The following is a 12,590-nucleotide window of genomic DNA, read 5'->3' as shown; positions in this document are numbered from 1 at the left end:
GTCTTTACAATAAAGCTTTATTTATATCTTTAGTTACAAAAATATATAAACCGAGAAAGCAGCAATACTGCTTTTAACTTAGAAAAATAAAGTTTCAACAAGGTGGACTGCCCTACCCTCTCCTTTTCCTACTATTATAAACAGACCATTTCTTGCTAGGGTCTTAATCTTTCCACTTGTTATTTCAGAGAATTCAGGTAACCCGCAGCTTAATGGTCTACAGCAGTGGTTCTCATGCCAGTCTGCTGGTCAGCAGATCCACAATCAATATCCATCTAATAGGGGCGGTGCATGCAAATTGTTCTCATGCATACTGACGGTAGACAGGACACGCCCAGCCAGTCTGGTTCCCATTCTGAGGACTAGGTTGAGAACCACTGGTCTACGGTATAAGGACTAGGTTCCACTATACCTGCCCTTGGATAGGGACTAGAAGACAGCCATAACCAAATCGAACCTGTGCTCGGGGAAAAAAAAATCTCCATGGTCAAGACAGAACAGCTTGAAACTTAACCTACAGAAAACAGAGCATCTTGACCTTCTCCTATACTCATTCTTTTGAATGGGACTGTTCTCAGGCCACAGGTAAAAAGTCTGAAAATTGTTTTGAATGAAACTTTTAAGGATGGAGAGCTCAGATGTTGGTCACAGGAAAAAGCTTTTTATTTTTCCCAGTTGTGGCATTTACGCCAGCTTCAGCTTTTTATGATTTAGCTTCTCTGACCCATACAACTGTAACGAGATGACTAGAGTTTTGTACCTCATATGCTGGGTTACTACAAAATAAATTACACAATTCTGCAGGAATTAAACCGGGCCCTTATATCTCCTACTTTGAAACAACTTCATTAGCTGTCTATTCGACAGATTCCAGTTTACAAACGCATTTTTTTTTGCCGACACGGACAGAATAATTATGCACCGCTTTTCCTGGCCTCCCACCTGGCTTGCTACTTACTGGAAAGAGCACTTTGCTCTGTTTTGCAGGGTTTTCTTAAAATTCCTCCCATTACAGAAACCAAACAAAGCCATGAGAGAAAAGGCATTTTTTTTTTTTAATATTGCTCCTTCCCTTTGTAATAAAATTCCCAGAGAACTATGCTTGATTCCTAATTTACAAAACTGTTTGAGAAAAGATTAAGGGTTGTTTCCCCCCACTGGCTTTTAGGGAATAATCCACTTTGCTTTGATTTCTGCGCTGATCTTTGATCTCTTGGAAATATGTATGGTTATTTTACAGGACAAGGGGCTGATTTACTAAGGCTTTTTCCCCCCATTCTATGCCTTTGGGAAAAAATGGGTAGTAATCAGGCCCCGAGATCATGACAAGTTTAGGTCCATCCAGTAATGCCTTTTCTTTTTATGCATATTTCTATTCATTCTGTTTTTCTTAATGCCTTTTTTTTTTTTTTATATTGGATGCTTTATTGCTATAATTTTTATATTATATTGTTGTACTTCACCTGCCAACCAGGGCAAGGCAGATTCCATATTTCAATAAACTAATCGCACACACTTTTTGCAATGCTGGCAGGAGTAAGAAATCTGTAGCAAACAGTAAACAAACTGCAGTGTAAGAATTACCAAAAATGTTTGCACGTGCGCCCCAGCCCCTGTATAATTTGCAATACTGCTGTAGCAGCACCTGCCCAGCGAGCCTGATCATGTCCTCGGCGCACATTCCACAGACAATAGGCCCTTCCTGATCAGTCCCGGGGATCCTTCCTCTTCAGCCGAGCTTTGGAAGTTCTGGCATTCTCTCCGGTGTCCGTTCTGTCCTGTGCGAGACTGGAAAGTTTCTTTTTAAGTTTGTCTGAATGCGGGGTCGAGGGAGGGACAACTTCTCTCTGTCTTCGGCGACAGGCGGCACCCACCCTCCCTACACTTAGTTCAGTCATGACCTTCATCAGCCTCTCCTGTTTTTTCCTCACTACATCCTCTCGGCTCCAGATCAGGATATTAAAACCTTAAAAATAAATAAATAAATAAATTGAAGAAAAAAAAAAAAGGATCTGGATTTTAGCTTGCACCAAGCTCATGGGGAGCCAGTTAGAAAATCAGACACCAAACAGGAAGCATAAAGAGAGTGATTTTTACTACATGATTTATATTGGGTTCTGGGTGCTGAGCCCATTCAATGGGGATTACTAAACAATATTAAAATATTATGAACAATATCCAAGAAATGATTAAATTATAAAACAGTAGTCTTAACACCCACAACCAGGAACAGCATATAAATCAATTGTGTACACCACACGTTGAACGCCCGCAGCCATCCCCCATAAAGAACGTGTGTATAAAACGTGCCTTTGAGCATCCACAGGCCCACCACCTGCTTCCCACGAGAAAGCAATGTCACTGTCGTGGTGAAATGAGAGGTTTATGTCCCCTCTAACCCTCCTAAAACCCCAATAGGAGGTGAGCCCAGACCACCCTTATCAGTGCTCGATTACTCCCAACTTCAAGGAAAAAGAAAAAAAAAAAAAACCGTGCACTCAGCTGCCCACAAAAGAAAGGAAAACATGCATGTTGGCTAAATGAGATCATGGCCCACGGGTGCATTAGCAACCAATGTGGGCTTCTGATGGTGCATGAGCCAACGAGATTTGCTCAGACTGCAGATTTATAATCACGGAAATGCCCGCCTTCAGCATGGCTCCTAGAATGGCATAAAAGCACTCACCCATGCCAGAGGCCAGAGTGTCCCCCATAGGGTTAAACTGATTCAGCTGTAACAGGCACAGAAAAATATATGAGTAGAAGCAACGTGCTCACAAAATCCCTCAATGGGGATGACGACAGAACACCAGGGCCCCAACAAAACTCAAGAAGGAACCGCCCCCCTCGGCACAGGACCCATGAGAACCACTGCCACGCTGGCTCCGCATGCGACAACGGATTCATCTTATGCATTTCTGCAAACATTCTGCTCTGGGGAAAGAGGAATGGATCTAGGACCAGAGACCGGGTTTACGCTGTCATCCTTTCTAATTTTTCAGATTTAATCTTCATTTTGCTCAGAGCTGTAGAGAGAGACATCCCCGTTTAATTCTTCCCTTCCTGGGAAGCAGAGGCAGGCCACTTAAGGGCTCTAGCCAGAAAACAAGTGAATTGTCTCCATGGGTCCCACCTAGGCCCTATCCTGGCCAGGGCAGTCATTCCCTGTCAAACACAGGGAATGACTGCCCTGGGTTTCAGATTCTGCTGTGTTTATGGCTGGAGAAATTCTCTCACACGGCGGGGCAGAGGTGTGCAAGTGAGAGATGAAACACAAGTTTGGTCTCTAATAAGTCCTGACGAAAATAATTTGAGGGTACAATTTTCTAGGCTGCTGGAAAGAGATTCAGAATGGGAGGAACAGTGTAACAATCACTGCCCCATTTTCTTCCCAAAATCTATAGGCTATTGCACAGGTTCCCAAGCCTGTCCTGGGGGAGCCCCAGCCAGTCGGGTTTTCAAGATAGCAGTAATGAAGAGACATGAGATAAATCTGCATACCATGGGACTCAAGTCTACGCAAACTTATCTCATGCATATTCATTGCAGATGTCCTGAAAACCCGACTGGCTAGGGGAGTCCCCCAGGACAGATTGGGGAACCACTGCACTTTCTCCCCGCTCCCTCCACAACTGCATTTTGTTAAACATCTATTTTACAGATATTACATTTTGTGGAAACATCATCATCTGTATAAATTAGTACTGACTAAATGACTGAGATTAAACTAATCAGTTCTGCCTTTGGCTTTCTCAGATCTTCTGAATCTATCCTGGAAGTGCCACAGTTACCAAAGCTAACAGCAACTGGATTTTATTAATACTGTAACTAAAGTACTATAAAGTATTCTGTTGTGACGTGGGGCTACACTGAGCTGGTTCCCCGATATCTGCTGGTGGCAGCGGTAGGATTCTAGATAGGGACCCCCCCTTATACGGATCCTGTTCTGGGAAAACAAAGCAAAATCCAAACGGCCTAGTAGAGTGGTAAGTTCATGACAGGATTCCAGAGCCTCGTCATGTAGAAGAGGCAAATGTTCAGGAAGAAACTCCATTCGGTGAATATGAATGAGAACCCAAAGGTGGGGCAGCACAGAAAACCGGATGTCTCATAGGAAGCACCAATGAAGTATAAACGTTTCCTTAGAATCAGATCCAGCAAGCACAGGCGCCATTCCCCACATACGCACACACACACACACGCTCTTCAGAAAGCGCCGGCTTCCTACCGAGATGATGCCCCTGGCGTTGCCGTCGTGCAGCTGGCACACCATCTTGCCAGTGTTCCCATCAAACACGTCAACGGTTCGTAGTTCACTGGCACTGTAGCCAGGAAAGTGAGGATCGGGGTAGCGGCCCACCACAATCAAATCATAACGAGGGTGCCATGATGCCTGGCAAGAAAAATAAAATAAAGGTAGCCTGGTGGCCCATTTATAAAGAGTTGCACACTCAGCACATCCAATTAACAGGGCCGAGAGCAGACCTGGCACCTGAAGGTGCTGTGTTCACAGAAAAGAGCACAACGCTGCATGTAAAAAGGATGGTCCCACTAGTCACACACACACACACACACATCAGAAAACCATACTATAACCACACACACACACAATCAGAAAACCGTACTATAACCACACACACATCAGAAAACCGTACTATAACCACACACACACACACACCTCCCAAAATTAAGGTTGCCAAATGGCTCTGGATTTTTAGGACAGTTCTGGTTTTATCCCACTGCCTGCTCATAGGGAAATCAAAAGGGATACCAGAATGGCACATTCACGTAGGCAGTGGGGTAAATCTCAGGACAGGATCAAACCTACCCCCCAAAGCCCAAATGCACCCATACAGAGAACTCCATCACCACCTCCCATCCCTGCAGAATGCAGTGTCCCACTGCAACCCCACATTTTAAACTAATGCTAAGCATGTTTAATGACAAGGATCCCCAAAACAACAGATGTCATGCGATACTATTTGGAAATAAATGAAGTGTATTTCGGAAGGACTAGGATTCTACAATTTAAGTACTGGACAGTCCCGCCTCAACCTCGATGGCTCCTTGGCTGGTCTTAGTACAATCCCGAAATATAGCTTCCCACCCATACACACACTGCACCCTTCTAGGCTTCGCAAGCATTTCCAGTTGGGACCCCCCATTTTGCAAGCCTCCTCAGGGAACGTAGTAGCCCAGGGCAGTGGCTGCACAGCATCACTGCAGAGAGCGGCTCTGCCACTCTCCCCCACCTTGATGGCTGTCAAGTGCTGGAACTGCCGGTGTGGGTGTGCAATCACATGCTGAGGTTTGGACCAATCAGAGGAGGAGTATATCCTGATTTCACTGTGCTGATCGGTGGTGAGCAGCTTAGCACCATCCAGGGGACAAAAGTACGCTGAAAAATAGTAAATGTGCACAAAAGAAATGAGGGGAGAGAGATGACCGAGCAGCTCGAGGGCACAGAGAGAGAGAGAGCCCCCTGCTTTCCCCACTCCTCAGGACAGAGTTGGCCCAGCGCAGAAAAAAAACCCCCATACCACATGATGGGGAATCCACTGATCCTCTCTGACAGCGAGTCCCCACCTCCCCGCTCCTCACCTGCATTGATTCCCTTTTCATGGGGAAGTAGGTGGAGAAAACTGGATTTATCTTTAATGCTCCTCAGGTCCCATAGTTTAACGGTTTGGTCCACGGAAGCAGTAGCAAGCAACCAGTCACAGTGGGAATTAAATTCCACGTGTGTCACTTTCTTCTTGTGGAGCTTCAGGTTCCAAATCTGCAAGCATCGGTAACAATTACTGCACTTCCTACATCTGAGAGCCTAAGAGCTGCCTCCCTGGAACGCTAGGCGAGAAGGGAGATCTCTCGGTATAAGGTTTATCCTCAGATCCAGAGCCCGATTAAGCAATTGCATAGGTGCCGCCAGGCACCAGAGGGGAGGGCTTGGGCTCATTTATTTACTCACATAGATTAGCTGCCACTTTTCAGTAAGAGCTCTCGGCGACATACATAATTAAAACAAAAATGCACTGATCCATAATTCATTAAGGATTTTAGATTTTGTTGCCGTGTTTTGATTACTACAGTTCCCTTTTACTGGGACTTCCCGACTCGGCTTTTCGTCAGCTGCAGTTATTACAAAAACCCAGCAGCTCGCCTTTTGGTTGGAGGTAGAAAGTGTGATCATACTGTCCCGGTGTTTGGCTGACTTACACCGGTTACCTGTGTCGCTGAGAACGGAATACAAGAGCCTCGTGCTTATCCACAAACCAAACTAATCCATCTGGTCACGACTCCGTGGTTAAGAGTTGCATACACCTTCACGTTCCTTTTGATCACAAAATTAAGGGCTGCTTGAAATGCCATGGGTTAGAGCAGCACATCTGGGGGAAATCCGAGACCACAGCCTTTCAGTGGGCGGGCCGTGTTATGGGACAGCATGCCAGAGATGTTCAGAGTTCAATCTACCTCCTCTACATTTAAGAAACTTGAAAACATGGCTGTTTCAGAGACATTTTGGCAGCACAACCTCTTAGGCAGGAGTGTATGATGGATTTTTTTAGTTCCAGCGCACAGCTGAAACTTGGTATGGTACTTCAAGCTGTTTGTTCTGTGATTCTTATGTTATAATTTTTATGTTTGTGCTTTTAAGACTGTAAACTGCATTGATATTTTATGAAATTGTGGTATGGAAGTGATCTGAAATAAATTATTATTTTCTCAGTGGATGTCTTGTTCCTTCCTCTCTGTCCAACCCCGCTTAGGGTCCCCAGTGGGCTAGTAACTGCCTCTGCTCAGAGTCCTAAGCACTTGTGAGGAAGGGACTCCCTCTGAGACACAGGTAGCATCTGGACAGGCTTCTCTGGCAGGTGCATTTGCTCCAGATGCACCAATGCTCGCAGACTGAAATGTTGTATCTGGAGCTTAAAGGTCAATGGCCCTCCCCTCCAGCAGAAAGGAGGACAGAGGAAAGGCAAGGGCAGACGCTGGAGAAGACAGAGGAAAGGCGGAAGAAAGAAGGCGTGAGAAAGTGCCGCCGGTGAAGCGTCGTCATCAGTGAGCCAGCACATACCCACCTCTTTGCCCTCTGTACTAAGCAGCGCCACGTTGCCCACATTGTCTCCCGTCACCAGGGCGCGTCTAGCCGCAGACACATCAACGCTGCAGTACCAGAAGCTGAAAAGAAAAAAAATGCATTGCGCAACTACAAAACTTGACCGATTGGCCGCTGCAAAAGTTGGGGGCGGAGGCTGCAGGGCTCCGCCCTCCATGCATTGGGACGGTTGGGAGAGGGCATGGTGCGGAGACCGTTAAGTTATAAAACCCACCCTTCCCACCAAAAAAAAAAGTCCGAGACGATACGCTCAGGTGTCGGGAGGAAGAGGGAGAGAGGATGGCCAACAAGTGGCAGAAACTTTTGCGCCTCAGAGGGGGGGCATCCCTTTTGCCCGTGGGCTGGCACGAAGTCCTATGACCACGTGGGCAATGCTGTCTGGAGAGGGAGGATCGAAACTGGAGCGCTACAGAGAGGAAGAGACAACATTTTATATGTTATTATATTTATATACAAGCACACGCATTTACACACACACACACACACTTACTGAATAATACAGGGGGGGGGGGGGGGGTGGAAGGATACAGGGTCTGGGGGCTCTGCCCTTCTTCCACCAATATGAACTCCATACTAGCTCATTCCGCCTCCTCTTTATTTATTCAATTCCTCCCTAAAGACCCAAACTGAAAGTAATGTATCAAAACATAAAATACAAGCCCAAACTACAGTACAACAACAAATAGTGTAACAGAAACACGTAAACCTAACCAGCCAGATCATCATCCAGGTAAGCAGGAAATCAACAAACCAAGCCCATATTACATTAACTCCATCCCGATCGACCATCACACACGCCAACCTCACTTAAACTTAGTCTAATTAGCTCCTCTTCCCACTCTGCCCCTTCTATCCGCCTATAAATGAGCCTCCCCCTTCCCCAAGCCCTAGTGCACGTCCGTACGCCCTCACCAAACCCTGCGGTGATCCTTGGCTGCAGGCCCGGCTGCTGCTGCTGGAGACTCAGGGAGCCATCACCGCACACGGTGAAAAGCTCTGCAGGACGGCATGGGCTGAACTGCATCCCTCCGAGAAAATCTCCCGCCCCTTTCTGAAACACATCTGGGGGAAAGGGGGCATGGATCAATGGGCAGAGGGGGGCCCAAGAGAACCATGCACTGAATTGCTCAGTTCTCAGACTGCAGCAGGATTTCATTACTGTATATATAGTGGTCTATATCTATATCTATATAGTGCGTCTCCAACTACATCACTTGTCTCCTTCCTATGCATGGCCTCTCTCCAATACCTCCAGAAATCTTTCCCCATACTCTGTCTTCATCTAACCCCTACCATCTTCTGTAAACTACCTTTATCCAATTCTTCCCTGCCAACATACCACCTCCTCCCAAGCCCCTCCCCCTGTACCCCCACCGTGCTGCACTTCACTCCAATTCCGGCTCCCCCTACCATGCACCGTCTCCCCACAACTCCCTCCCTTTGTGCGCTATCCTCTGCACCCCCATCACGTGCCACCGTGCAGTGCCTCATTCAAACCAATGCCCTGTGCACTGCTTCCCCCCCTCCCCATCACCTGCCCTCCTGTGCACCACCTCCCTTTAACGGCCTGCCTCTCAGGGCACCGCTTTTCCTGTCTCCAGTATTGTGCGATGCCTCCCATCTCCCTCCAGCCCTCCCCATGTGCAGCGCGCCTTAGTCCCCCCCTACATAGAAAATGCATTCGTTCTGAAACGAAAGAAAAAAAAACCAAAACTCGATCCAGCACTGAAACACCCTCCCAAAGAACTAACGGAGCAAAGAACGGATGTCTGAAGCGCCAAAGCTCACATCCCTGAAAAATGCAGTTCAGGCAGGGCTCAGTTCGATCCCGCATCTCACTCGCCAGCAAGAAAGAGCCTTCCCATTCCAGATGAAGCACAGCTCAAAGGCCAAGATACTCACATTTTTCATTGACAACATGACTGATAAGGCTCCCTGCACCCAGGCCCCATTAATTCCTGCTGGAAAGAAGACCAGATAAACCCCTGGTCTCTCAAGAACCAAGCTCTCTCAAAACACAGGCACGGTGCAAGCTCAGACCCCCCCATGCGCCCCCGGCAAGTCTCTCGCACATGCACACGAATAATACTACGTTAAAACAATAGGTACTGGTGAGCGAGGGAAGGTAGACTGTGCCATCCACTGCTTTTCTTCTGGGGAGGAGAAGGGAAATGCGCCATCCACTGCCACCAATGCTTTTGCACCCTCATCTGTATAACACACACACACACACACACTTTTATTTAGACCCTACTGCACCTCCGCTTGTCTCTCATGCTCACACGCAATGAAGCCGAAACTCAGAGCCACTACATCTGCCTGTGTTGGAGAGAGCAGGTCTCAGGCAGTCTAAGTTTCCTGCCCCACTAAGGAAGAGGACACACAGGATCTGCCCTTCCACCCCCTCAATATATGTGGGAGGGATGCAGCGGGTCTAGATTTCCAGTGTCACACGTTGCAGCGTGACGCTCTATAAACCAAGTGCCTCACACACACACACACACACACACACATGGGGGTTGTTAGAAAACGTAATATTCCCTGTGTGCTCTCTCCCTTTGTCGCACCCATGCGTGCACACGGAGTGGATGGAAGGAGAGAGAAAGTGCTCTTACTCCCAGTCATCAGTGCTGGTAAACACATGTATACTGCTCCCTGTAAAATCCTGCAGGGTGGTGGTGCCACTCACAGACGATGTGTACAGCTGGTTAGCGTTAAAAGGGTTAAACTTCATGCCTGTGATGGATCCTCCAGCTCCCATCTACAATACAGGGGAAAAAAACACAAACATACACTGTCCTACCGGCCTGTCAACAGAGCTAAATACTCACTGGGAACATGCATATCAAGGAAACAAAAACGCTATATTTGCAAGAAAAGCTCACTATTAAAAGGGCCAAAGAGATTCACAGAACACAAGGCCTGCAGGAACGAGTTCTGCACATGAAGAAACGGGGTACAGACACCAAGAGGTCCATATTCAAAAGCCATTTTAGACAGATAACTGAAAAGTTACCCATCTGGAAGGCTTAGCCAGGTACATTCAGCGCTTATCTGGGTAAATTCTAGAATTTAGCTGGATTAGTCGGGGCGATCAAGGGAGAAGCGGATAAGTTAAGTGGCTAACCCCTGATTATTCTCCTGTGTGTTATACCAAAGTCCTTTTTCCACTGACTTTTTTTTTTGGTTAACAACATTGAAATTCCCAGGCAAAATAAAATTAAAAAACTGAGACCGAAGATCCTTAGGAATAGCAAAGGAGCACTGGCCATGAGCGAATCCAATATTTTTTTCACCCCCGGTTCCTCCTAGCAAGAGACGCTGAAGTGCAAGAGACCCTCTCATAAAATAGCAGAACGCTGCGGAAATGGGGCACCGATAAGATGATCGGGGCAGTGACCTACCCCTGGAATGAAGCAGGTCTTGTTGAGCACCTCGTGGTCCCAGAGGATGATGTCACCTCCTTTGGATCCCACCGCCACAGTGCTCGGGTGCGTAGGATGCCACGCCAGACACGTGACCCGCCTATCAAACGGGCTAGCGGTGCGGCAGAGTCCGTAGGAGGCGAGAGATCGCACAAAGGATTGCTGGAGACCCTGTGAGGAAGAACATAAGAACATAAGAACTTGCCATACTGGGTCAGACCAAGGCTCCATCAAGCCCAGCATCCTGTTTCCAACAGTGGCCAATCCAGGCCACAAGAACCTGGCAATTACCCAAACACTAAGTCTATTCCATGTTACTGTTGCTAGTAATAGCAGTGGCTATTTTCTAAGTCAACTTAATTAATAGCTGTTAATGGACTTCTCCTCCAAGTACTTATCCAATACTAACTGCACTAACCACATCCTCTGGCAACAAATTCCAGAGTTTAATTGTGCGTCGAGTAAAAAGAACTTTCTCCAATTAGTTTTAAATGTGCCACATGCTAACTTCATGGAGTGCCCCCTAGTCTATCGGCACAGAGCCGTGAACCAAATATTTTAATACAGAAAACAGCAAAACTCGCGTAAACCTTCAACTGCAGTGTGAGCTCACCTCCTCAGCGCATGAGCAATAAGGCTGCTATTAAAGAGGGCTTACTTATGGGAAAAAAATAAAGCAGCGACAATTCCTTACATCCCCTGGGGTAAGTACCACCAGGGCTCCTTTTCCTGGCAGACCTCGTTGGGTATTAGGATTCATCTCCTAATATGGGTAAAACAGAACAGGAAATGGCTATGCATCTCATCACCGGGTGAGACATGCTGAGGTCAGAAGGCCTCTACAGGAAAAAGGCATAGCAGGGTAGTAGTACTTATCCACTGAAAACCGGGCAACACGGCTGCACCAGGAGAGCACTGGGGTGCAGGGGCAGGCAACCCCAGTCCTGGAGTGCCTCAGACAGGTTTGGCAATGAACACGCCAGAGTTATAGCTGCGTACAATGGAGGGACTACACGTAAACATCCCTCATACCTATGGCATTCACTGGGGATATCCTGAAAACCAGATCTGTTTGGGGCTCTCCAGGACCGGAGTTGCCTACCTCTGTTGTAGAGAATGAAGTAGCTGTGATTACCTGGGACATTCCTATTCCAACCAATTAAAAAGCTCAATGCAAGAAAACCAGAGCTTGAGGTAACGGAGAATGAGGAAACAAACGTGTAAACCTAGGGAGAAGGAAAGCGAGATAAACAGCCACCTCTGTTTTCTCTCACCACGCAAGAAGAGCGACATCGTCGCAAAGGAGTTGGCATCAGCAATCTCAGGGCCGGTGCAAGAGTATACGTTGCCCTAAGGCAAACCTTCAGCCATGCAACCGCCCCCAACTTACCTACTGGCAACAGCTCAAGCACAGCTCTCCCTCCTGCCGGCAGCAGTGGCTCCAGCATGACGCGCCCTTCTTTTGCACCTCTCTGAGCCTTCACGCTGGCAGGATTTTGCCGCCCCCAAAATTCTGATGCTCTAGACATCTGCCTGGTTTGCCCAGTGGAAGCTGTGGCCCTGACCAATCCTCTAGCAACAACATACAACTCTGGCTATGCAGAGGAAGGGAAATACAGATTAAACAAAAAAACAAATATAAAATGATATAGTCAGACGATACCTTTTTTATTGGAATAACATTACATCTCTTGACTAGCATTCGAGAGCTATTACTCTCTCTTCTTTAGGTCAGAATACAGGTGAGCAAAAGATGACATTTACCAGGAAATATAAAATAATGAGGCTGCCCTAAGTGAACTATAAAAGGCTTTCCAATGATTCACTTATTTCAACCACCTACTTTATATTTCCTGCGAATGTCATCTTTCGCTCATCTGAATTCTGACCTGAAGAAGAGAGAGCTTTAGGTCTCGAATGCTAGTCAAGAAATGCATTAAGTTAGCCCAATAAAACAGTATCATTTTATATATTCATTTTGTTTTTGTTCTTATCCGTTAACCTTCATTTCAGTGCATTCAAGTGCACGGCAGCCGCACTGCTGTCTG

General features: G+C 46.9%; 1 protein-coding gene across 6 annotated transcripts in view; it reads right to left on the bottom strand.

The window, feature by feature from the left end:
- The window catches only part of DDB2 (damage specific DNA binding protein 2), a 26,561-nt gene continuing 13,971 nt past the window's right edge, over positions 1-12,590 (bottom strand). For 5 of the 6 annotated variants that reach the window (XM_029582333.1, XM_029582332.1, XM_029582334.1 and 2 more), the window contains exons 4-11: positions 10,522-10,713; positions 9,733-9,878; positions 7,080-7,179; positions 5,602-5,779; positions 5,253-5,398; positions 4,229-4,393; positions 2,687-2,732; positions 1-1,966 (exon numbers count right to left, since the gene is read on the bottom strand). In XM_029582333.1, the coding sequence (XP_029438193.1) occupies positions 1,707-1,966; positions 2,687-2,732; positions 4,229-4,393; positions 5,253-5,398; positions 5,602-5,779; positions 7,080-7,179; positions 9,733-9,878; positions 10,522-10,713 (1,233 nt within the window). In that variant the 3' untranslated portion in view covers positions 1-1,706. The remainder of the gene's footprint in view (positions 1,967-2,686; positions 2,733-4,228; positions 4,394-5,252; positions 5,399-5,601; positions 5,780-7,079; positions 7,180-9,732; positions 9,879-10,521; positions 10,714-12,590) is intronic. The other variant, XM_029582338.1, reaches the window with a different exon arrangement.

The sequence above is a fragment of the Rhinatrema bivittatum genome, chromosome 17, assembly GCF_901001135.1.
Source record: "Rhinatrema bivittatum chromosome 17, aRhiBiv1.1, whole genome shotgun sequence".
NCBI classification, from domain to species: Eukaryota; Metazoa; Chordata; class Amphibia; order Gymnophiona; family Rhinatrematidae; genus Rhinatrema; species Rhinatrema bivittatum.
This window is presented reverse-complemented; position numbering and strand designations above follow the sequence as displayed.